Below are 24,093 nucleotides of genomic sequence, written 5' to 3' on the forward strand. Positions count from 1 at the left end.
TTTTTAAGGCAGCAGAATCTGGGGTTTCCCTTCTGTGTAGGGCAGAAGTTATTTACATTGTTTTCTTCTATGTATGTATTAGTTTTATAATTAAAAAACACAAAGTTTTTTTTTTTTTAATAGGATACCATGGCACCTGCATAAAAAACATACTAAAGCAAAGTACGATTCAAGTCAGAGAAACCAGTTAGGAGGCTATTGCAATAAAATCCAGGTGTGATGCCGGGCGAGACCGTGCCTGAGTCTACCTGCTGGTGTACAGATGAGTATTCCTTATCCAAAATGCTGGGACCAGAAGTGTTTTGAATTTTGAAATATTTGCATTATACCTACCAGTTGAGCATCACAAATCTGAAAATACAAAATTTTAAATGCTCCAACGGGCATTTCTTTTGAAAGTCACATCGGCGCACAAATAGTTTCAAGTTTTGGAGCATGCTGAATTTCAGATGTTCAGATTTAGATGCTCAATCTGTTCCAAGATCACTGGGCCAAAATTAGAGTGAAATTCCAGTCCCAACCAACCAAAGTACAATCCCTTGCTGAGTACTCCTCAAGATGATCTTACCCAAGAATCACATGCAGTTGGGACCATTTTCTTGAGACAGAGTCTTGCTCTATCGCCCAGGCTGGAGTGCAGTGGCGTGATCTTGGCTCACCACAAGCTAAGTACCCATCATCATCTTATAGACTGCTGGGATCTAACCTATACTCCCTCTGAATTTTGTTTTCACTGGTCATGGCCCTGGTCTGATCTCTTTTCCTATCAATACTGTCATAACAATCTTCTCTATTTCTCAGGCCAAAGCCACAAACCCTAAACCCCTGCCCTTCTGGAGACTCTTTCATGGTGCCCTCTGAGGTTCGCCTAATAAACTCCCTTAATATCCTCAACTATTTCCCTGAACATTTCCTTTCATAAAAACTTGGCTGTTCCCTGGGGAGCAAAAAACCCCTGACAACAATCACATCACAAGGGGGCTTATTCCCATGTATTCCACATATCCACAGGCTGGAAGTGGGACCAGTATCTTCCTTGCTCCCTAACACTGCTTCTAACCATTGCAGCCTGGTAAAAACCACTCCTTCCTTTCAGGCTCATACCATCTAATTATACCACATTCTACCTCTCTTCCTGGCTACCTTTTATTTTTATTTATTTATTTGAGAGAGTCTCGCTCTGTTGCCCAGGCTGGAGTGCAGTGGCGCAATCTTGGCTCACTGCAAGCTCCACCTCCTGGGTTCACGCCATTCTCCTGCCTCAGCCTCCCGAGTAGCTGGGATTACCAGTCCCCACCACCACGCCTGGCTAATTTTTTGTATTTTTAGTAGAGATGGGGTTTCACCGTGTTAGCCAGGATGGTCTCGATCTCCTGACCTCATGATCCACCCGCCTCGGCCTCCCAAAGTGGTAGGATTACAGGCATGAGCCACCGCGCCTGGTCCAATCTTTTATTTAAATGACCTCTCCTCATTCATGTAGACTTTGCTACTTGCTTTGCTGTCTTCTCCACTGATGGCTCTACTGATAACTTGGAAGGACTTTCAAATATATAGAGATCTTCTTCACTAAAACCTCCTTGCAGTATTTCATCCACCTTCCTCTTAGCAGCTAATCTTACCATGAAACCTATAATCATCTATCTATATTTTATTGGCCAGGAACAGTAGAAATGGCATCTCTTGGCTACAAAGGAGTTGGGATAAGTAGTTTTGTAGCTAAACACAATACTACTGTTAGCAAAACTGAAGATCTATTCATAAAGAATAAAAAATATATATATTTAGTTAGTACTTAGCAGTGGCTGCCACACAGTAGTTCTTAGGAAACACAAAATAGCATTATATAGTTCACATATTCTGACCACTGCTCAGTGAACTTAGGTGTAAGGAAACAAATAGGTAATTTAAACCAACCCACCCATTTTTCTAGTCCTGAGAGAACAGTGGAAGTATCCCTCTGCCTCCTGGCAAACACCAATCCTTTTGTTTGTGCTCTAAACAGCGACACCCCATTCTCAGAAGCTTACTAAGCTGCATATTAAACCTCACCATACTACATTCATCACATTAGAATTCAAATATGTTCTAGTTTTTCATATTTTAAACATATTATCTTTACTCCAAATCTCTCTCCAGCTACTACCCTTTCTCCTATTATTCAAACTTGTCTACATCCAGTCTTTACTTCTTGCCCTTCATTGATTCCTAAAGTCAGCCCAATCTAGCAACCATCTTCAATGTACCACTATGTTATTTTGAACTACAATCACGAATGATCTTCACATGGCTGTATGTGTTTACCTTTTTAGACTTCATCTAATTTGATCCCTAACACTAAAAACAGTTACCTTCACCTTTTTTTTTTTTTTTTTGAGACGAAGTCCTGCTCTGTCACCATGCTGGAGTGCAGTGGTGAGATCTCATCTCACTGCAACCTCAGCCTCCCGGGTTCAAGTGATTCTCCTGCCTCTCAGCCTCCTGGGTACCTGGGACTACAGGTGTATGCCACCACACCCAGCCAATTTTTGTATTTTAGTAGAAACAGGGTTTCACCATGTTGGCCAGGATGGTCTTGATCTCCTGATCTTGTGATCTGCCCGCCTCAGCCTCTCAAAGTGCCAAGATTACATGCATGAACCACCACGCCTGGCCAACTTCACTTTCCTTCTTGAAACTCGTTTGTCTTGGTTCAGTGAAACTCCACTCTTCTTGTTTTCTTATCTCTCTACTATGGTTCCTTTAAATGTACGTCTTCAGGGTAGGTGGCAGACATTCTCTTTTCATTCTTATTCACCTTCACAAAACCTGTTATAGTCTCTTTACTGATGTCACTAAAATTTGTATCTCTATCTAGACACCTCCTCAGTTCTAGAATTGCATACCAACCTCTTCATATGGATGTCTCACCATCCTCTGAGGCTAACATGAATAGCTACAACAGCAGCCACTGCCTTCTTTCTTCCACCGTATGCCGCTCCTTCTGTATTTTGTTAGAACTAATCTGGTATCTGCAAGACCAAGCAACAAAATCTCATGATTTAGCATTTAAAATTTGTAACTTCCCCTCGATCTGAAAACTTTCTGTAGTTCCAACGCTGAAATGTTGGGATACTCTTTTTGCTGCTCTAAACACTTGCTTTCAGTGATCTCGGCTCTATCTTCATCTGCTGCTTAAGCATAAAAGTTCTGTCAACATTCCTTTTCCATATTTTTTTCTATGTTCCTCTTCAAATGTGTACATCCAACATAAAACATTTAACTCTATATACCTCTGTTTTTCTACAATATTGTGACTGCGTTGACTGTATTTATGTAGTGCTTTAAAAAAAAAATCAGTAAAAGCCAGGCATGGTGACTCATGCCTGTAATCCTAGCACTTTGGGAGGCAAAGGCAGGAGGACTGCTTCAGCCCAGGAGTTTGAGAACAGCCTGAGCAATGTAGGAAGAGCCTGTCTCTACAAAATATATATTTTTAAAATTAGCCAGGCATAGTGGCATGCATTTGTGATCCCAACTACTGAGGAGACTGTGGTGGATCACCTGAGCCCAGGAGGTCGAGGCTGCAATGAGCCATGACCACACCACTGCACTCTAGCCTGAGAGACAGAGAGTCTGTCTGAAAAACTGAAAAGAAAAAAAAAAAAAAAAAATTCAATTAACATATTTTTCTCAGCCTGGCAAGGTGGCTCATGCCTGTAATGCTAACACTTTGGGAGGCTGAGGTGGGTGGAACACCTGAGGTCAGCAGTTTGAGACCATCCTGGCCAACATGGTTAAACCCCGTCTCTATTAAAAATGCTAAAATTAGCCAGGCGTGGTGGTGGGCACCTGTAATCCCAGCTACTCAGGAGGCTGAGGCAGGAGAATCACTTGAATCTGGGAGGTGGGGGCTGCAGTGAGCTGAGATTGTGCCACTGCACTCCAGCCTGGGCAACAGAGTGAGACTCCATCTCAAACAAACAAACGAACAAACAAAAAACTTTATTTTTTTCACAGAGAAACATGTCCAAATACAAGCAGTGCAGGGCTGCTACAACTATTTAAAGATTTCTTTGAGGAACAGGGATCTCTTTCTTCTACTTCATCCCTTGGCCACAGTTGTCATTTTCATGGTCACAAGATAGCTCTTTCAGCAGCTTCAGGAACGGCCAAGTCATAGGGACAAAGATGAAGTGCAAAAAGTAGAGGACAAGATAGATAGTTTTGTTCTCAGTGATATGTCTATTTTTGAATCAGCAGGAATGAATGATATGGCTACCCTTAGCTACAAGAAGTCAAAGAGTTCTATAACCACATACCTTATTGTTCTTGGCCAAGATAGAATTCATTAGTAAGGAAAGATGAGCTCAATGTTTGGTTGGCTGCTAGCAATAGCAGCCTCACTGGGCCAGAAAACAACTTTCATAAAAACACCAACAAAGCAGTAAAATATAGTCCGGATTCTTTGAACACAATGGAATTAACCCAGAAACCAACAATAAAAAGATAACTGAAAATATACATACCTCACATATTAAAAATACCTAATTCCAAACAGCCATGGATCAAAAACAGTTGTAATTAGTATTTATAGAACAAAATGTTATATTATGAAAGAGCCATTTATAACCTTAAATGGTTATTTTAGAGAACAAAGACTGAGACAAGGAGCTTGCAATACACCTTAAGACAATGAAAACAGCTATTCTACATTCGTTAACACTTAGAGTTTCTCTCTCAGTATGAATTCTCTTGTGTATAAGTGAAGAGCTCTGACTGAAGGCTTTTCCACATTGAATGCATTCATAGGGTTTCTCTCCAGTGTGAATTCTCACATGCCTCCTAAGGGAAGAGGAAACACTGAAGGCTTTCCTACATTCCTTACATTCATAGGGTTTCTCTCCAGTGTGAGTTCTTACATGCATTCTAAGGGATGAGAGCCCACTGAAAACTTTCCCACAGTCACTGCATTCATAAAGATTCTCTCCGGTGTGAATTTTCTTATGAACTTTAAGGTGAGAGCTCGTGTTGAAGGCTTTTCCACATTCACTGCATTCAGAGTTTTTCTCCAGTGTGTATTCTCTTGTGCACTATAAGGTAAGAGCTTGTGCCAAAGGATTTTCCACACTGATTACATTCATAGGGTTTCTCTCCAGTGTGAGTTCTCATGTGAGCCTTAAGGGATGGTTTTTGACTGAAAGCTTTTCCACACTGATTACATTCATAGGGTTTCTCTCCAGTGTGAGTTCTCATGTGAGCCTTAAGGGATGGTTTTTGACTGAAAGCTTTTCCACACTGATTACATTCATAGGGTTTCTCTCCAGTGTGAGTTCTTATATGTCTCCTTAAGGTTGAGGAATCATTGAACACTTTACCACATTCTTTACATTCATATTGTTTCTCACCCATGTGACTTTTCTTGTGTAAAGTAAGATTAGAAATACTTTTGAAGGCTTTTCCACATTGATTACATTCATGTTTCTTTTCAGTATGAGTTTGTCCTTGTTTCTTAAGGGATGATTGATGACACAGGGTTTCATTTTTATTACATTCACAGGAATTCTGTGCCATACGCAAATTGTTAGGTATGTGAAACATATTATGTGTGAAGTGCATCCCATGTTTAGAATATGTGTACTCTTTTTGTACTGTTTGATTTCTCTGAAGATGCCATAGAGTTGTATCACATTCATGACTTTCATAGAGCTTCTCACTTACAGAATTTTTCACATAATTGTTTATGATTGAATTGTGTTTCAACCATCCAATCTCTGAGTAACATTTTTGGCAATGTTTACTGGCGAAAATGCTCTGTGAAAAAATAAGTTTTGATCTAAGTTTAGAGGTTTCCTCTAATTCATGATCGTCACAGAATACTGTTTTATACGTCTCCTGAGATACTGTTTTCTTTGGGACATATGTCACTTGCCTCCAATGTTCCCCTGGAATCTTACACTGTTTTCTGATCTTATGGAATTCCCAGTCTTCTTTTAATGTGGAGGACCAATTATGCATTGTGAATTTTATCATTTTCACTGCACTGGATGGCTCCTCCCATAAAATTTTCTGCATAGTTGATTCTTTGGTTTTAGGTAGAATCTTCTGGTCTGGACAGATGCCTCGGGGAATTCTCTTTTCCATATTCCTTATCTCTTCTTGATCCAATGGGGAGATCACAGTAAGTCTGCACAATTGATATTCCACGGAGGTGAGATTTCTATAGTTTTCCAACATCACATCTTTGTACAGACTTCTTTGAGCAGAATCCAGCATCATCCACTCGTCCTGAGTGAACTCCACAGCTACATCTTTGAAAGTCATTGGTTCCTGTAACCAGGTTGTCAGAAATATAGCAATCATCCTTTCCTCTTCAGCATTTCTCAGATGGAAATGGGCAGAGTCCTGTTTAGTGAAAGCCCATGTGGAAGATAGGTCCATAACTGCCATTTTTATGAGTACATAAGCCTGCATAGTAGAGTGGAGAGATCAGGATGCTTCTGTTCTTGTTTCTCCAGTCCAGTCACAGGAGGGATGCATTTCACCCAAAGTCCTCCCTGTAGCCAAAGAAGCAGGTTCAGGTAAGAGAGCTGGAAACAGGGACCCATTTGGGGAAAGGTGAATACAAAATTGTAGACCCTCCCCATTGCATCCCAGCAAGGTCTAATGAGCTCAAAATCTTTACTGGGATTTGTACTGACATGCAATATAATGATCCTTACCCACTTCAAGAAATACCATCCTGATTCTTTGTACTGGCTTCTCCTTCAGACCACTTTGAGCTCTGGGTGGATGGGGCATGAGTTATTTTAAAAAATTAAAACTGAAGAGAACCAACCAGTAAAAACACATGGCTGTCAAATTAAATTTAATGTACTACTTGCTACTTTTTTAAGTTAACTTTTTGGGACAGAAAAATCATTTCCCTGTGAAACACGCGTGTTATATATAAATTTCTTCTGTAACTTGTTTACAAGAATAACCTTACAGGACTGACAATTTGGCTGCTACCCTACCAAGGAATTTTTTGAAGTTAAAGGTGTATATGTGACTTTGAAACACATGTTCATTTCAATGAGAACATATGGACACAGAGTGGGGAACACACACTGGGACCTGTCGGGGGAGGACAGCAAGGAGAGCATTAGGAAAAAGAGCTAATGCATGCCGGGCTTAATACTTAGGTGATGGGTTGATAGGTACAGCATATGTTACCTATGTAACAAACCTGCACATCCTGTGCATGTACCCTGGAACTTAAAAGAAACAGATGTTCATTTGATTACTTCCAGTTTAACCTCCCTCCCTAAAGTCCATATTGTCATCTATGATAGTTTATTCTATCTAACACTTGAATGGGGTCAAGTGACAAAGGAAGAACCATGAACTGCATTCCCAAGTTTGGAGTGAGGCACTAACTATTAATATTAGATACGGTACTCTCCTGGACAATTTTTATAATGAATTTAATATAAATAACAAAATAACATATAGTGTAAATACAAAAGATACACGCTTGGGGACTTTAAGAATCACGACAAATCACGAAACAATTTATTACACTAATATTTTTAAAGTTCTCACTTTTTGAAGACTAGGTAGTTAACCATCAAATGCAAGTCTTCTCTGTCAATACTGTACATCAATAGAACTCAGTTTTAATGGACAAAATTATAGAATTGACATTTTTATTTAGACAAAGATCTTTGACAGGTAGATTCTTTGTCCCTAAACCAGAAGTGTATATAGGTCTGTCACTTTAGGGAAACTCATTTAGAAATTGATTTTATCTGATTTGTTTACTGTATTCCTAGGACCTAGAAGAGTCCTCAGTCCATGGCACAACTCAACAATTTGAGTAAACCAAATGAACCTATGATAATTAAGGTTTTGTGCATGGGGGTATTTTTTCCATACCCACACCCTTCTTTCAAGAAGGAAAAGGAAATCGTCAGGCTTCTGGGTTGGGTACAGGGGCTAATGCCTGTAATCCCAGCACTTTGGGAGGCCACCACAGATGACTGCTTGAGTCCTGGGATTTGAGAACAGACTAGGTAACATGGTGGGACTCTAGGTCTCTACAAAAAATTTAAATATTAGCCAACCATGGTGGCATGTGCCTGAAGCCGCAGCTACTCAGGAGGCTGAGGTGGGAGGATCGCTTGAGTCCAGGAGGTCGAGACTGCAGTAAACCATGTTCATGCTACCACACTCCAGCCTGGGCAACAGGGTGAAATCCTCTGCTTGAAAACAAAAACACACACAAACAACAATAATAACAAAGAGAGTTAGGCTTCCTCTGCAAGAAAGAAAATATGTTTGCCTTGTAGTAAAAGATGTTAAGAATTGTATTGCAGGTTTAACTCTTCATTCCTCATAGTTTTATTTCTTTTCTAGTTATAGGACTAATTACAAACACTAAACAACTTTACTAAACAACAGGAAAAAATATTTGAATAAATGTTGAGATTCACTAGGTGAATCACCGTAGGATTTTGATTAAACTATGTATTTAACAGGGATTTCCTGAAATGTAGTTTTTAAAGTTTTATAGAAAATTAAAGATATATAAAACAGGCAAATACTTTAAAATGCCTTACCCTATTACATTTCAAAATACATTATAAATCTCTAGTAAGTAAAACAATGATATTAGGGCAATAATAGAAAACAAAACAGTATCTTCAGAAACAGATTCATGTGTAGCTAAACATTTAGTACATAACAAAGATGTCACTTTAAATCGGTGGGGGGAAGGATGAACTATTTAATAAATGATATCAAGACAAATGATTTTCTGTTTGGAAAAAAAAACACCCCTCACATTCACAAATTCCAGATGGATTAAAGATGTGCATATGCGTTGAACAGGAATTCCAGAAGAGGGAAAAAAAAGGAAATAGAAAAGAAGCAATGTGAGATATAATGATTGTTTTTACTCCAAGCTGAAAGAAGGATACATAAGTCCTTGATCTGAAAGCCTGTATACCATGTGCCATGTAGAATACATTTTAAAGGCCGGGCGCGGTGGCTCAAGCCTGTAATCCCAGCACTTTGGGAGGCCGAGACGGGTGGATCACGAGGTCAGGAGATCGAGACCATCCTGGCTAACATGGTGAAACCCCGTCTCTACTAAAAATAATACAAAAAAATTAGCCAGGCAAGGTGGCGGGCGCCTGTAGTCCCAGCTACTCGGGAGGCTGAGGCAGGAGAATGGCGTGAACCTGGGAGGCGGAGCTTGCAGTAAGCCCAGATCGCACCACTGCACTCCAGCCTCAGTGACAGAGCGAGACTCTGCCGTCTCAAAAAAAAAAAAAAAAAAAAAAAAAAATACATTTTAAAAATATACCAGCTACCAGCTACACTGAAGGTAAACTACAATATCAAGAATAATGTGTAAAACTTTAAAGTTACTGAAGAAAAAAGGCTAATTATATATAAGGGAATATCCATTATACTGACTACAGAATTCTCAGTTGCAAAGATAGAGGCCAAGAAGGCAATACAATAGTATCTTCAAAGTACTAAAGGAAAACAACAACAACCTAGAATTCAATTGTATGCTAAAGACTGAGAGCAATATAAAAGGCATCTATATGGGTGTGTGTGTTTACCACTCAAGATAGTTCCTGAAGGAACTACTAAAAGGATGTAAGCTGAACTCAGAAGAAAGCAGTGGGGTGGAGGAATAAAACAAAAGCAAAGGAGGAATTCAGAGGAAACAATGTAAGAAACAGAAAACAACAAACTTCAAAGCAACAACAGCATATTCAAAAGAGCAGACAGCAAGAGAAACTGGAATTAAAACAACATGGAGACATAATTTTTCTATGGAAAAACCATACAGACTTCAAATTGTATAAACGTTATCTGGACCATGAGTCAAAGAAATAAATTTTAAAAATTCATGAGAAAACAGAAAAATCTGAACACTGCCTATATATTTATTATTTACTTATTTTTTAGAGACAGAGTCTCACTATATTTGCCAGGCTAACCTTGAAATCCTGGCTTAAGTGATCCTCCACCTTAGCCTCTTAGCATCCTGAATGGCTGGGACTACAGGCATACCCTCCCCACCCTACCCCCGGCTTTTGCCTATAAATTTGATATAAAGGAATTACAAATTTTGCAGGTGTGAGAATATCCTACTTAAGAAGGAGTACTTATGATTCAGAGATACATTTTGAGCTATTTACAAATAATATCTAATGTCCAAGATTTGCTTCAAAATAGAACGATGGGGCCTTTTTCACAAGATGGTGCTGATGGTGAAGAAGGAAACTCCTGCCTCTCCTAAGGCTAAAACCAAAGCAAAGGCTTTGAAGGCCAAAAAGGCAGTGGTGAAAGGCATCCACAGCAACAAAAAAAAAGAAGATCCACATGTCACTCACCTTCTAGCAGCCCAAGAACTGAGACTCTGGAGGCAGCCCACGTATCTTCAGAAGAGCACCCTCAGGAGAAACAAGATTGACCACCGTGCTATCATCAAATTCCTACTGTGTCTGCCATGAAGAAGATAGAAGGTAACACACTTGTGCTCATTGTGGATCTTAAAGCCAACAAGCCTTCCTCACAGGCTTGTGAAGAAGCTCTATGACACTGATGTGGCCAAGGCCAACACCTTGATCAAGCCTGATGGAAAGAAGAAGGCATACGTTTGACTGGCTCCTGGTTACCATGCTCTGGATGTTGCCAACAAAATTGAATAATCTAAACTGAGTCCAGCTGGCTAATGCAAAATATGTATGTCTTCTCATCAGGAAACAACAAAATAGGATGATTGGTACACTATACTATTATACTTGTATATGTGTTTGAAAATTTCGTAATTTGAAAAATAATCAGAGATATTTCCTCTATGAAATAAGAATAGAACTCTATGGATTTTTTTCTTAATTTCCCAGGAAATTAAAAATTATAATGTAAAAACTCCCCCAAAAGGTACAAGGGTTAAAAGATAAACTTAGGGCTGGGCGTAGTGGCTCATGCCTGTAATCACAGTACTTTGGGAGGCCGAGGCAGGCGGATCACGAGGTCAGGAGATCGAGACCATATTGGCTACTGTGAAAGCCCGTCTCTACTAAAAATATAAAAAATTAGCCGGGCGTGGTGGCGAGCGCCTGTAGTCCCAGCTAAGCGGGAGTGTGAGGCAGAATGGCGTGAACCCAGGAGGTGGAGCTTGCAGTGAGCCGAGATTGCGCCACTGCACTCCAGCCTGGGCAACAAAGCGAGACTCTGTCTCAAACAAAAAAAAAGAAAAGAAAAAGAAAAAATATAAACTTAAGGAACTTTTCTAGAAAGCTGATCTTGGCTGAACACAGTGGCTCACTCCTGTAATCCCAGCACTTTGGGAGCTGAGGTGGGCGAATCACTTGAGGTCAGAAGTCCAAGACCAGCCTGGCCAACATAGTGAAACTCTGTCCCAGCTAAAAATACAACAACAAAAAAAGCTGGATGTGTTGGTGCACACCTGTAATCCCAGCTACTCGGGAGGCTGAAGCAGGAGAATTGCTTGAACCCAAGAGGTAGAGGCTGCAGTGAGCCAAGATGTGCCACTGCACTCCAGCCTGCGCAACACAGTGAGACTCTGTCTCAATAAATAAATGAATAAAGCTGATCTAAAAGAACAAGAGTAAGTGAAAAAAAGACAACTATATGAGCAATTTTAGGGGCCAACCCCAGATTACTCAGAGTTCCAGAAAGAAAAAAAGGAAGAAACAAATACAGGAAAACTTTTTTTTTTTTTTGAGACAGAGTCACTCAAGCTGGAGTGCAGAGGCGCAATCTCAGCTCACTGAAACCTCCGCCTCCCAGGTTTAAGCAATTCTCTGCCTCAACCTCCCAAGTAGCTGGGATTACAGGTGCCGGCCACCACGCCCGGCTAATTTTTGTATTTTTAGTAGTAGAGACGAGGTTTCACCATCTCGGCCAGCCTGGTCTTGAACTCCTGACTTCATGATCCACCCACTTCGGCCTCCCAAAGTGCTGGGATTACAGGCATGAGCCACAGTGCCCAGCCAGAAACTTCTTATTCCTTAAAAAAACACAGTATCTAAGACTTTATCCATCAAAGCAAGTAATTTCTTTAAATATTAGAACACACATCATCATGAAATCTTTGAATACCAAAGAGCTCCAAGAGATGATAAACAGATTACACATAAAGCAACATTAGCAGGTATGAAATAGGACTTCTCAACAGTAATGGTAACACTGCTCCATTTCCTATTCAGCTTCACTGGCTTTCAAAATTCTAATGGAAAGTAACTTCCTACTGAGATTTGTATACTAGGTGAAAACACCACACAAATGTGAGGACAAAGTAATTTCTATTCATTTCTACAACTTTAATATATGTAGATCATATGGACCCTTTTTCAAGGCAGTAAGATTACAATCCAGCAAACAGGAATAGAAGTGCTTTATAGGAAACAGGAGATCTAACACAGAGGTGAGATGATGAAATTGATGAGGGTAAAAGGGAAGCCCAGTGGTATGCCAGTGTGCTGCATGCCTACAGAGTAACTGATCAATCTACATTGTAGGGGGATGTCCAGAAAAGGAGAAAAATGGTAAGACTGTATGACAGATTAGCCCTTGAGGAAAATGGAACCAAAAGACATTTTACATAGATTTAAGAAAACCTAAGCAAATGAATAAAAAAGGCAGTCATTATAAACAAGAAAGGTAAACCTTGTACAAGAAACATATTATGGTTCAGTACTACAGACTAGTCATCAAATGAAAACACTGAACATATTTATCCAAAATTTGTGGGAGAACTACATTATAATATTTGTAAAATAATTACATTGTGATTTAAGGATGTGGAAAGAAGGCAGCCAAAGTTCTTATTTAAAAATAATGTCTGAAATCAGTGAATAAAAAAATACTGAGAGGAGTTCGAAGCCAGAATTGCTTAAATATTTTCAAGTGGTTGCCACTGGGAAGAGATGGGGTTAAGGTGTTTCTTGTTTTTATTATGAGTCTTTCAACATATTCAGCTCTTAAAAATGTACACACACATTTCTTGGAGCACAAATAGAAATAATTACCCAGTCAAATCAAGAAGCAGATGGCCAGGTGTGGTGGCTCATGCCTGTAATCCTAGCACTTCGGGAGGCCAAAGCGGGCGGATTGCCTGAGCTCAAGAGTTTGAGACCAGCCTGGGCAACACGGTGAAACCCCGTCTCTACTGAAAAATACAAAAAATTAACCAGGCATGGCAGCGTGCGCCTGTGATCCCAGCTATTGCGGAGGCTGAGGCAGGAGAATGGCTTGAACCTGGGATGCGGAAGTTGCAGTGAGCCGAGATCCTGCCATTGCATTCCAGCCTGGGCGACAGAGACTCTGTCTCAAAAACAAACAAACAAAAACAAAAATTGGCCGGATCAGCCGGGCTTGATGGGGCGTGAGGCAGCAGAATTGCTTGAATCCCGGTGGCGGAGGCTACAGTGAGCCGAGATCATGCCACTGACCTCCAGCCTGGAGACAGAGTGAAACTCTGTCTCGAAAAAAAAAAAAAAGTGCCAGGCGCGGTGGCTCAAGCCCGTAATCCCAGCACTTTGAGAGGCTGAGACGGGCGGATCACGAGGTCAGGAGATCGAGACCATCCTGGCTAACATAGTGAAACCCCGTCTCTACTAAAAAAAAATATAAAAAAACTAGCCGGGTGAGGTGGCAGACGCCTGCAGTCCCAGCTACTCGGGAGGCTGAGGCAGGAGAATGGCATAAACCCGGATCTGGCCACTGCACTCCAGCCTGGGCGACAGAGTGGGACCTCCGTCTCAAAGAAAAAAAAAAAGTAGGAAAATAGCAACAAAGTAAATTTTAAAATTAAGAGCAAAACTTACTGTAACAGGACCCCCCCCAAAAAGACCAAAACAACAAAAAAACCAAAATCAAATCTACATTTTTGAAAAGACTAATGTACACATACACCTTATAGGAGTAATCAAGAAAAAAAGAACACCTAGATAATTAGGTTCAAAAAAGAAAAAAATAGCAATTACAGCAGTTATTTTAAAATATTAAAAAGTAGTAATTTAAAAAATCACAGAAATTACAGTGATAAAATCGCATGGGCAATTTTATGCCAATAAATTTGAAAAATTACATTAAAAACAATTATCTAGGAAAAGGTATCTAAAACAGAATACAAACTAAAATACCTAATCAATGAGACTTTTAAAAAACTGAGTCAGGACCGGGCGCGGTGGCTCACTCTTGTAATCCCAGCGCTTTGGGAGGCTGGCAGATCACCTGAGATCGGGAGTTCAAGACCAGCCTGACCAACACGGAGAAACCCCCGTCTCCACTAAAAATACAGAATTAGCCACGGCGTGGTGGCTCATGCCTGTAATCCCAGCGACTCCGGAGGCTGAGGCAGGAGATTCACTGGAACCCGGGAGGCGGAGCTTGCGTGAGCCGAGATGGCGCCATTGCACTTCAGCCTGGGCAACAAAGAGCGAAACTCCGTCTCAAAACAAACAAAAATTGAGTCAGAAGTTAAACGCGTAATAAATAAGACCAAAGGTTCTGCATGCAAATTGTACCAAACTTTTGGAGGCGGGGCGGGGGGCGGGGGGGAGTGGTGACCCGTTTTACAGAATAGAAGAGACTGTGCTGTCCAAATTATTATGAAGTTTATAAAATCTTGTTAGTATAACGGGCAAGGAGGGTACACAAAAAGATTAAAATGCAATCTTGTGAGCATAAGTGAAGTCAAAGGGAGATAGTCAATTGAATACACCAGAGTATTAAGGAAATAAAACCACATCGCATTCAACCACAGTATAATGCAATAGGTGAAAAAAACTATGGCTGTGATTCAACCCATTATTAGATTTGGAGATTCAAGAGGCTGCTGGACAGGGAGGCGTGCACCCTCAGCCCTCCCGTGTTGCTTAGAGAAGGCAAACGCGCGCCCCCGGCCCCCCGGCGCTCCCTGCGTGGCACACACAGCCAGCCGGGGAGCCCTCCGCCCCTCGCGCCCCTGGTCCCCGCGCGCCACTCGCACCCGGTAAGGGGCCCCTCCTCCCTCAAGGGCCTCTCCAACCGCCGCCTCCCAGGCAGGCTCCCCGAGGCCCAAACTTCCGTGAGGCGACGCCTGCATGCAGGAGAACTCAGCGGGCGAGGCTGAGCCCACGAGGGGCGCGTCCCGGTTGAACAAGCCACCTCCCTGCACGCTCACCCGTCCTCGGCGCCCGCCTCCAGGCGCCCGCGGTCCCGCCTAAGGGGGACGGAAGGCCGAACTACGTTTCCCAGGAGCTTGTGCGCCGCCCCGCGGAAGGAGCGTGGTCCGTGCGTCACGAGCGCGCTCTCGGCGGAAGGCCCCCAGTGTCCGTCACGGAGTGGCGGCTGGGGCGCCGGCGGGGAAACGCCGATTCTAGGATCCCGGGGCGCGCGGCTGACGGGCTGGGGGCGGGGTGCGGCCTGAACGCCAGGCTGGGGCGCGTGCGTCACGGTGTGTGTGGGGGGGGGTGCGTGTGCGTGCGTGCGCGGCAGGGGCGGGCGCAGGACCAATGGGGCGGGGCGGGGCGCGTGCGCGTGCGTGACGTCAGGCCACGGGGAGGTGGCGCCGTAGTGCCGGGCCGGCCTCAGACACCGCTCTGACGCCGCTGCTCGCGCTGAGCTGGGAATGGAGTCGCGTTCTCTGTTTTGCCGTTGCTGCTGCCTTTGTGACGAGATCGCTTTCTCCCATCGAACCTTCTAGTTGCTTATTGCAGGTATACACGAAAGTGCTGAATTTTGTGTTTGCATCGTAATGAGACGCGTGTGGAACCCTTTGGTAATGTAGCAGTGTATTAGCTTCGTATTTCTAGGTAGACGGTAATTTTGTCAATGAAAAATTTTAACGTGATAGTCACCCCTTGCCTGAGTCACTCTCCCTCGCGCGGCCCAGGCGTTCACGGCGGACGTTCTTGTTCTGTGGAGAATAACGGCTGCGCCTGGAGATTGACGCAGAGTGGGCGGCGGTGGTAGTAAGTTTGAGCCAGATATTTTGAGTAATACAAAATAAGGTTTCTTCTAGTCTAACTTCCATTTTTCCCCCAGCTGGGATAGATGTTTAAAATTTTACCAATGGCCTTTCTAGCATCTCTTGAAATAGTGACGCCAATTTGTGTGTGGTCTTTTAAAAAACAAATCCTGCGTCTCTAGCTCCTAGCTTCCTCATCTTCAATTTTGTTTTGTTTTTTAATCAAATAGATTAACTAGAGGTGTGTTTGTTTAATTACTTTATTTGTTTTCAGAGACAGATAAGTTTACTATATTTTTATTTTCCCTTGACACTAGATTTGTTAATTAAAATTGTATATAGGCCATCTAACACATAATATGAGTGTCAAAGATAAGGTTAACATCAAGATTTGGTACGTAGATCCCACCCAAAGTGTATGCAGAAGTTGAACAATTTCAATTCTAGCTATACATTAATTGCAGAAAGAGACTTAATTAAAAAAAAAGTAAAAGGGAAGGCAGGATGTCACCCAGAATGCCAGCCAACAAATATTATTAGGTTAGAGATGACTGCAGTTAGCTCTGCGAGAACTGGATAGCTCACCTCCTCCCTACCGCTTTGAAAATCACCTCCACGTTAACTTTTCTCTTGTGACACAACTAATCTCTTCTGTTTTATTAAAATTGTTCCCCATCTTCCAAAGCCTCCTGGATGGTAAGTTGCACACGCTCCTGCCTCTTTTTGAAAATTACGTTTGTTTTTTCATTACTTCTCTTACCATGCATTTCTTTAGTTCTTAGCATATGCCAGTCACAAGGGCAGAGATTTGAGATACACATCGTAAATTAAATGAGAATATGTGCTTATCAGTATTTTATGTAAGCACCGTCTGGAAATTCTACTTAGGACAATATTTAAGTAGATATGAGGCTTACCTTCTGGAAAAGAGATTACAAAATTATCCTTATTAATTAACTAAGTCCCCAAAATGAGAAGAGATTCAATTACTATCAATAATTTGTAGTAAAGTGACTGAAAAGGAAATAATAAGCTAATAGATTGACTTGCCGTCCTCAACAAGTTAGCACATACTTTTATTTTTAAAAAGTCTACACAATAGGAATAAAATAATTAATTTTAGCTAGAAATATATGTGAACTATATGAGAAAAACTTCAAAACCTTACTAGGCAATGTAGAATAATAAAGGATGAGTAAGAATAAAAACAGATTTGTTTATAGATTATATTCAATTGTCAAGAAAATCGGAGAATTTTTTTTTTTTTTTTTTTTTTTTTTGAGATAGAGTTTTGCTCTTGTTGCCCTGGCTGGAGTGCAATGGCGCGATCTTGGCTCACTACAACCTCCGCCTCCAGGGTTCAAGAAATTCTCCTGCCTCAGCCTCCCTGGTAGCTGGGATTACAGGCTCCTGCCACAACGCCCAGCTAATTTTAGCTCTTAGCATATGCCAGTCACAAGGGCAGAGATTTGAGATACACATCATAAGTTAACGAGCAACAAGAGCAAAACTCCATCTCAAAAAAAAAACAAACATTGTTTTAAGGAAACAGAAATTTCCTATTGTTAATATCTCTGTTGTGCCTACAAGAGACGCTTACTTTCATCAGCAGTACTCTTTCTGGCATGTCTCATGTCAGCCAGGACTTTCAGTTCTTCTGGCTATGAAGCAAGGCTGGGACTATGATATAGGCCACCTTTGTCTGTATATGTGCCTCTTTGTCTCATAATGAACATCCAAGAACATTACTTTTTTCTCTTTCCACACAATGTCTCCTTGCTGCCTGATCCTAACATTTCCTGTTAAATATTTTATTGTGAAAAATTTTGAACATACGGCTAAATTATACGAAGTTTACAGTGAATACTTATAAACCTTCCCATCTAGACTCTACCATTAATATTTCACTATACCTAATTTTAACAAATACCTGTCTGTCCCTATTTTTATCCATCAGTTCATTGTATTTTTTTATTTTTTTCAAAGTAAATTGACATGGGTACATATTCCCTAAAAATTTCAGAATGCCTGTGTATTAACTAGAATTCTATATTTGTTTAGGTTTTTCTTTAGATGTGAAATGTACAAAACATGAAAAGTGCAAATCTTAAGTGTACATTTGCTGAGTTTTGACAGATGCAGTGTCTTTGCCTTTTGTATCTTTAAATATATCTTTGGCATGTCTATTGGCTACTGAGTTTTAACTTTGTGGCTGCTGGGTCCTTTTTGCTGATCATACCTTGCCCTTTGCTGAAGCAAATACTGGTAAATCTTTTCAGAACTTGAAGAGACTCTGTTGTCTTTATTAATGAACTCTATGTCCCCAAGTGAAATGCTGTGCCTGACAAGGTTGTGCCTGTCATTGTGAGTGCTGGTTAAGTATAGACAGATGTCAGAGTGAATGAATGTGAAGTGCTAAGCACTTTACTAGCCTCTTCCCAGGATTTTGAATGAGATTGTCCTAATTCTCAAGTGGTTCACTATCTCATAAGGGAGACAGACAAATTTTGGTACTGTAAGGCAGTGTTGAAGTGCTAGAACAGGGCATGGGCAGAGTCCTTCGTGTTTACTGACGATAGAACCACTGATTCTCTCTGAGACAGTGGGAAGGCCTCACAGCAAAGATGGCATTAAAGTGATCCTTAGAGAATATGGGGCAAATGTAGTGGGAGTTAAGTTGAAAAGGGTCAATAGTTGTGAAACTTGTACGCTAAGTGTTTGATTGGAGCTGTGCTTTGGAACTGCTTGTGCCTCATATAGTAACTTTCATAGCCTTCTTGCTGATACTTGAAGCTTCTTTTCAGCCCATATCTGCCCTTGTGGCAGGCAAAATAATGGCTCCCCAGAGATATCACCGGCACCTGGGAATATTTTACCTTATATTGCAAAATAGAATTTGCAGATGTGATTCAATGAAGGACTTCAAGATGGGGAGAGATTACCCTGGATTATTTCGATGGGCTTAGTGTAGTAACAGGGGTCCTTAAAAGTAAAAGAGGTGGGTGGCTGGGCGCGATGGCTCACGCCTGTAATCCCAGCACTTTGGGAGGCCAAGGCGGGGAGATCACCTGAGGTCAGGAGTTTGAGACCAGCCTGGCCTACATGGTGAAACCTCGTCACTACTAAAAATACAAAACAAAAATTAGCCGGGTGTGGTGGTGGGTGCCTGTAATCCCAGCTACATGGGAGGCTGAGGCAGGAGAATCACTTGAACCTGGGAGGCAGACGTTGCAATGAGCCAAGATTGTGCCATTGCACTCCAGCCTGGGCAACAGAGCAAGACTCCATCTCAAAAAAAAAAAAAAAAAGTAAAAGAGGGGGAGAAGAAGGTGAGCATTCAGGGAAATATAACTGTGAAAGAAAGGCACAGAGAAATGTATCATTGCTGGCTTTGCAGGTGGAGGAAGGGTCAGGAGCCAAGGAGTGTAGATGGCCCAGACACTGGACGGGGCAAGGAAATAGATTCTTCTCTAGAGCTTCCAGAAGGAACACAGCTCTACCAACACCTTAATTTTAGCCCTCCGAGACCTGTATCAGACTTCTGACCTCCAGAACTGTTATATAATAAATGTGTGTTGTTGAAAACCACGAAGTTTTGATAATTGGCAGTAGTGGAAAACTAATACAGCCCTCTGTCCTTAAGAGTTTACCAAAGCAAAAATGGTCTCCCTTACTCTTCTTTGGCACTATGTTTTGACTTTGCCTCAGAAGAAAAGTGGTGTGATTATAAATATTTTTTGTGACCACATCTGGTAGAAAATACAGACTTCATTGTAACATTCATGTTCACAAACTGAATTATAGTCTTTGTCTCCTAGGAGATTTTACCATTTGGAGGTGAGAAGAAAAGTCTCCTCTTTGCAAATGTAAAGCTCACGTTGTGGAATGGCTGCTGTTGTACTTTCTTAACATTGGACCTTCTCTCATCGTTGTTCGGTTTCTCCTTCCCCAGGAAGTTTTGCAGATTTCTGCAGCCACATTCTTTTATCCATTCTCTTCATGTCCGTGGCACTAGACTTTCAACATCTTTCCATGGTTACGGTCTGCTTGAGGGAGGAAATTATTCTCATAGTTGGCGTTCATGACATCTTAGAAAGAGCTTCTCAGGTAGGGGACAGTCAGTCACTCTTGATAGCTACCCGAATGCCTTTTGATCTTAGTGTGTGCATATTGAATTGTCTTTTGCCTTTCATGGGTCTGCCTTGTCTTACTGGGAAGATTATTGGATCTCAGAGCCTCCAGACTACCTCTCATCTTTTGTTCTTACACAGCAGTGACCGAGTAGTAAGTTGGGCTCCAAACTCTGCACTGTGAGCTGGGAAAGGGCACTCCCTGCTCCCTGAATACCAAGATCCATTATGCTGCTGCAGCCAAAACAGGAAATAAATAATGCTGGACATCATCAAGCGGAGGATTTGAAACAGCTTTCCTCTGTGGCGTTGCAGTGTTCCAGGATTTCATTATATGAACTGAGCCTACCTTGCCTTCTCATCTTTGGAGGCTCTTCACTTCACTGCTCATGTCATCACTCCTGTGTGTCTCAGACTTCCGCTCATGACCCAAACAGCACAGCCTCTGCAAACTTCAGTATCCCTCTTTGTGCCTCTTACCCCTTGTTCTCCTGGCTCTTTTATGTCCTTATTCTCACTACTGTTCTTGGAGGTTCTCCTCAAATTTGTCAACTCCTTCCTTGACTCACGTCTATACCAAAACTAGATCCTGTTGTTGATTGCACACATTTCTCACATTAGGCATTCTTCCTTCCCTTGCTCTGCATTACCTGCACACATAGAAATCCCAGCCCAGGACCACTGCACAGTGTGCGTTTTCTTCTGTCCAGGCAGCGAGTGCTGCTTGAGGAAATCACAGCTAGGCAGACAAGTGTGACAGACATACTCTCCATAACCTCAGCTTAGCTTTTGTCAGCAGCTTTTGCTAGTTTGTCACTGCATGGCCCAAACCTTTATCACTGTCCTCAATGATCATGGCCTCCTGTTGTTCCTCTCATTGTTAGCATATAGCCTTGCTTTCTTTTTTGACTCACATTTTTATTGAACTGCCTGCTAATTGTCAGCATCCCACCTATCCTGACTTCCAGGAGGTAGGAGAGAATGAAGCATCCTTCTTCCTTTACAAACCTGATGCCTTCATCAGAGATTTGACCCCATCCTTTCCCGCTTCTCACTCCTCTAGTTCCAACTCCCTTGTCTTAATTGCTTCCTCTGTTTTTAGTCTCCACTCTGACCCCACCACCTCTTCCACCTGCCCTTTCTCTTCCTTCTCCACTTCCAGACTTTTCATTCCTATTGTGGAATTTGTCTGCTGTTTCCACCAGTGTATTGAAACTGATCTCCTTAAATTATTAGTGAAGGCTTATCTAACCAATCCAATACCTTTCAATCCTTAATTTATCTAACGCTATTTTGATCTACCCGTCCTTGAAATTTTACATATCTTAGATATCTCTATTTGGTGGTTCTCTGCCTCCTTTTTGGGCCTCTCTTTCATTTGCTTCTTAAATGTTGATTTTTCTCAATAATCCTGGTCCTACCATTTATTTTACTCTTCAAGTTCTCTTTGGTTGGTTTTATGCCATGGTTTCATCTGGTAACACCATTACGTGGGACTATTGAATATTACTGTTTCTTAGTAAGCTTTGTATGAAATATGTCACAGGGTTGTTGATAGTAACATATGGTCCCCCTTAGACTCTTTTATTCATGTGTTTACTTAACCTATATGTTACAGCAGGAGAATATAGTTACTCTTAAATGTGTGACAAAAGACCATCCTCCTCCCGAAAAGCTTGTCCTGTTTGAATATATAGCCAGGCAGCCTGAAAGGATTCAGATAGAATGCAGATGTGGAAGGCAGATGACGTACATCTGGATAACCCTCACGTGTAAATACAGCCTCGTAGATGCCACTTCTCTGTGGCTTACTCACTGTGTTCGTGTGGCCTACTCACTATGTTCAAAACCAATCACATCATTTCTCTGATACCTAACCCTTCTGATACTGTTCTCCATCTAGTCACACAGGAACCTGAGAGTCGTGTGAGGCCGCTAGCCCTTTCTCACACCCACATTCAGTCAAATTCCAGGACACACTGATCATACCCAAATCTACCTGCTCTCCGTTTCTACCATCATGGCCTTAATTTCAGTCAAATTCCAGGACACACTGATCATACCCAAATCTACCTGCTCTCCGTTTCTACCATCATGGCCTTAATTTGTGTTCCCAAATCTTCTAGATTAAAGTATTAGCCTCCTACCTGTTTTTTTTTTGCTACTATTATAGCTTCCTCTAGTCCATTACACAGGTACCCCTAGAAGAGCACTTGGAAGACACTAATATTGTTTCCTGGCTTATAACATTTAGGAAAGAGTCCACATTTTTGCGAATGGCATTCTTGGCTGGCTGTGACCTAGATCTCGCCTTGCACACCTCTGGCCCTGTTTCTTTTTGTTCCCTGGCCTAAACTATATGCACTAGAAGTATTGAACTTCTTCCCCTTACACATAATCTTCTCAGGCACTGCCTTTGCTCACGATGTTCCCCATCCTCCCTTACCTACCAAACCAGCTCTGACACTCAGCCCATTCCTCCCTGAAACCATTAGGCTGTGTTAGAAACCACCTTCTATGCTCCCATGAGCCCTTGTCCATTGCCATTATTATAGCAGTAATCAAACTCTACTGTAAAGTGTGTTTTCAGTTTCTTCAACTAGCCTGAGCTGCTTGAGGTAAGGGATAAATGCCTTGTTCACATTTCTATCCTCAGGGCCTGATACAGAGCTAGAAACATAAGTGTTCGGTAATGATTTATTAAAATGGCGGAAGTTCCAGATCTATACCACTAAGATAGTTATTAACTTACCAAGTGTTTCCTCAAAAATAAACAAAACTTCTGCTAGTATCCCTGCTCTGAGAATGACTGTGATACTTTAGAGAAGTCAGTTTTGGCCAGTCACATAAAAGGATCCTTTGTGATGGATCTGATTACTTCGAGAATGGTAGAAACCTAGAATTAAATAAATAATGGTTTACACCTGTGTTTCTCAACCTTGGCTAGACATTCATTTGTACCAGGTGGAGCTCTTAAAAAAAAAAATCCTTAACCTCTTCTCAGATAATTAAATCAGAATCTCTTGGTGTGGGACTCAGGTATCAATAAATGCCAAACATACTTAACAATTCCAGTGTGCAACCAGAGTTTACAACCACTGGGTTAGATAAAGGTTTGAATGAGTTATCTAGAAGTAGTTGCTAAGGGAAATTAGAATTGAGTGAGACCTAACCTAAGTTATTCATAATTATGGTAGTTATCAGAGTGGACCTTATATGCCTGTCTGAACCAGCAACCTTACTGTAGTTTTGTTTGTTTTTAAATGAGATCCTATTGAAAATTTATTAGTGACCAGAAATGTTGAGACTCTGTCTAAAAAAAAAAAATTAGCCAGGTGCAGTGGCTCATACCTGTAGTTCTTGCGCCTTGGGAGAATCACTTGAGCCCAGGAGTTTGAGACCACAGTAACCTCCCTAGGATGCCAGTACTATTTCCAGATATGTCATTTGATTAACAATATCTCATATATTGACTTGTGATTGGCTTCTTTGTGATTCCACACATATGTCCTAATCCTGCCCTGTGCAACAACTCAGAATAAATATTATTCCGAGCAGAGGATGTACAAATGTGTGAAAATTATTTTCTTGCTTCCTTTAAGTAATTTTTTTCAGGCTGAGTATTTCCAGTTACTTCAGCCTTTGCTTATCTTGAAAAGCAAGCTCTATGAGGGAAGGACCCATGTCTGAATGGCCACTACTCTATTCTTAGCCCCTAGAATGGTACTTGGCATATTGTAAGTACTCAGTTAATGTCTGGTGTAAAAAGGGATGAATAAAGGAACCATCTGGGTTCATTCACCTCTTTATCTGACTTCTTAAAAGGAACCTTGTACTCCTGTGATAACATCCATACAAAGTATATATAGCATCCACTTGTATATCTTAATTTCCTTAAATAGTATGTCATTGCCTTCATTGTCAGCTAAAATTTGTAGGCCGGGTGCGGTGGCTCAAGCCTGTAAACCCAGCACTTTGGGAGGCCGAGGTGGGCGGATCACG

The 24,093-nt window shown here is 41.5% G+C and overlaps 2 protein-coding genes across 2 annotated transcripts in view; one reads left to right on the top strand and one right to left on the bottom strand.

Moving 5' to 3' along the window:
• Positions 1–3,965: 3,965 nt before the first annotated feature.
• Positions 3,966–14,095, bottom strand: ZNF891 (zinc finger protein 891). Its single transcript, XM_073021293.1, is given in 5 exon segments — positions 3,966–5,040; positions 5,042–6,536; positions 8,085–8,219; positions 10,374–10,614; positions 13,038–14,095. Coding segments are annotated over 2 exon segments (1,839 nt in total). The 5' UTR covers positions 6,454–6,536; positions 8,085–8,219; positions 10,374–10,614; positions 13,038–14,095; the 3' UTR covers positions 3,966–4,613.
• Positions 14,096–15,550: 1,455 nt separating this feature from the next.
• The window catches only part of ZNF10 (zinc finger protein 10), a 31,519-nt gene continuing 22,976 nt past the window's right edge, over positions 15,551–24,093 (top strand). The window contains exon 1 of the mRNA XM_008005349.3: positions 15,551–15,710. The gene's annotated coding sequence lies outside the window, so the exon portion shown is untranslated. The remainder of the gene's footprint in view (positions 15,711–24,093) is intronic.

The sequence above is a fragment of the Chlorocebus sabaeus genome, chromosome 11, assembly GCF_047675955.1.
Source record: "Chlorocebus sabaeus isolate Y175 chromosome 11, mChlSab1.0.hap1, whole genome shotgun sequence".
In the NCBI taxonomy this organism is placed as follows: domain Eukaryota; kingdom Metazoa; phylum Chordata; class Mammalia; order Primates; family Cercopithecidae; genus Chlorocebus; species Chlorocebus sabaeus.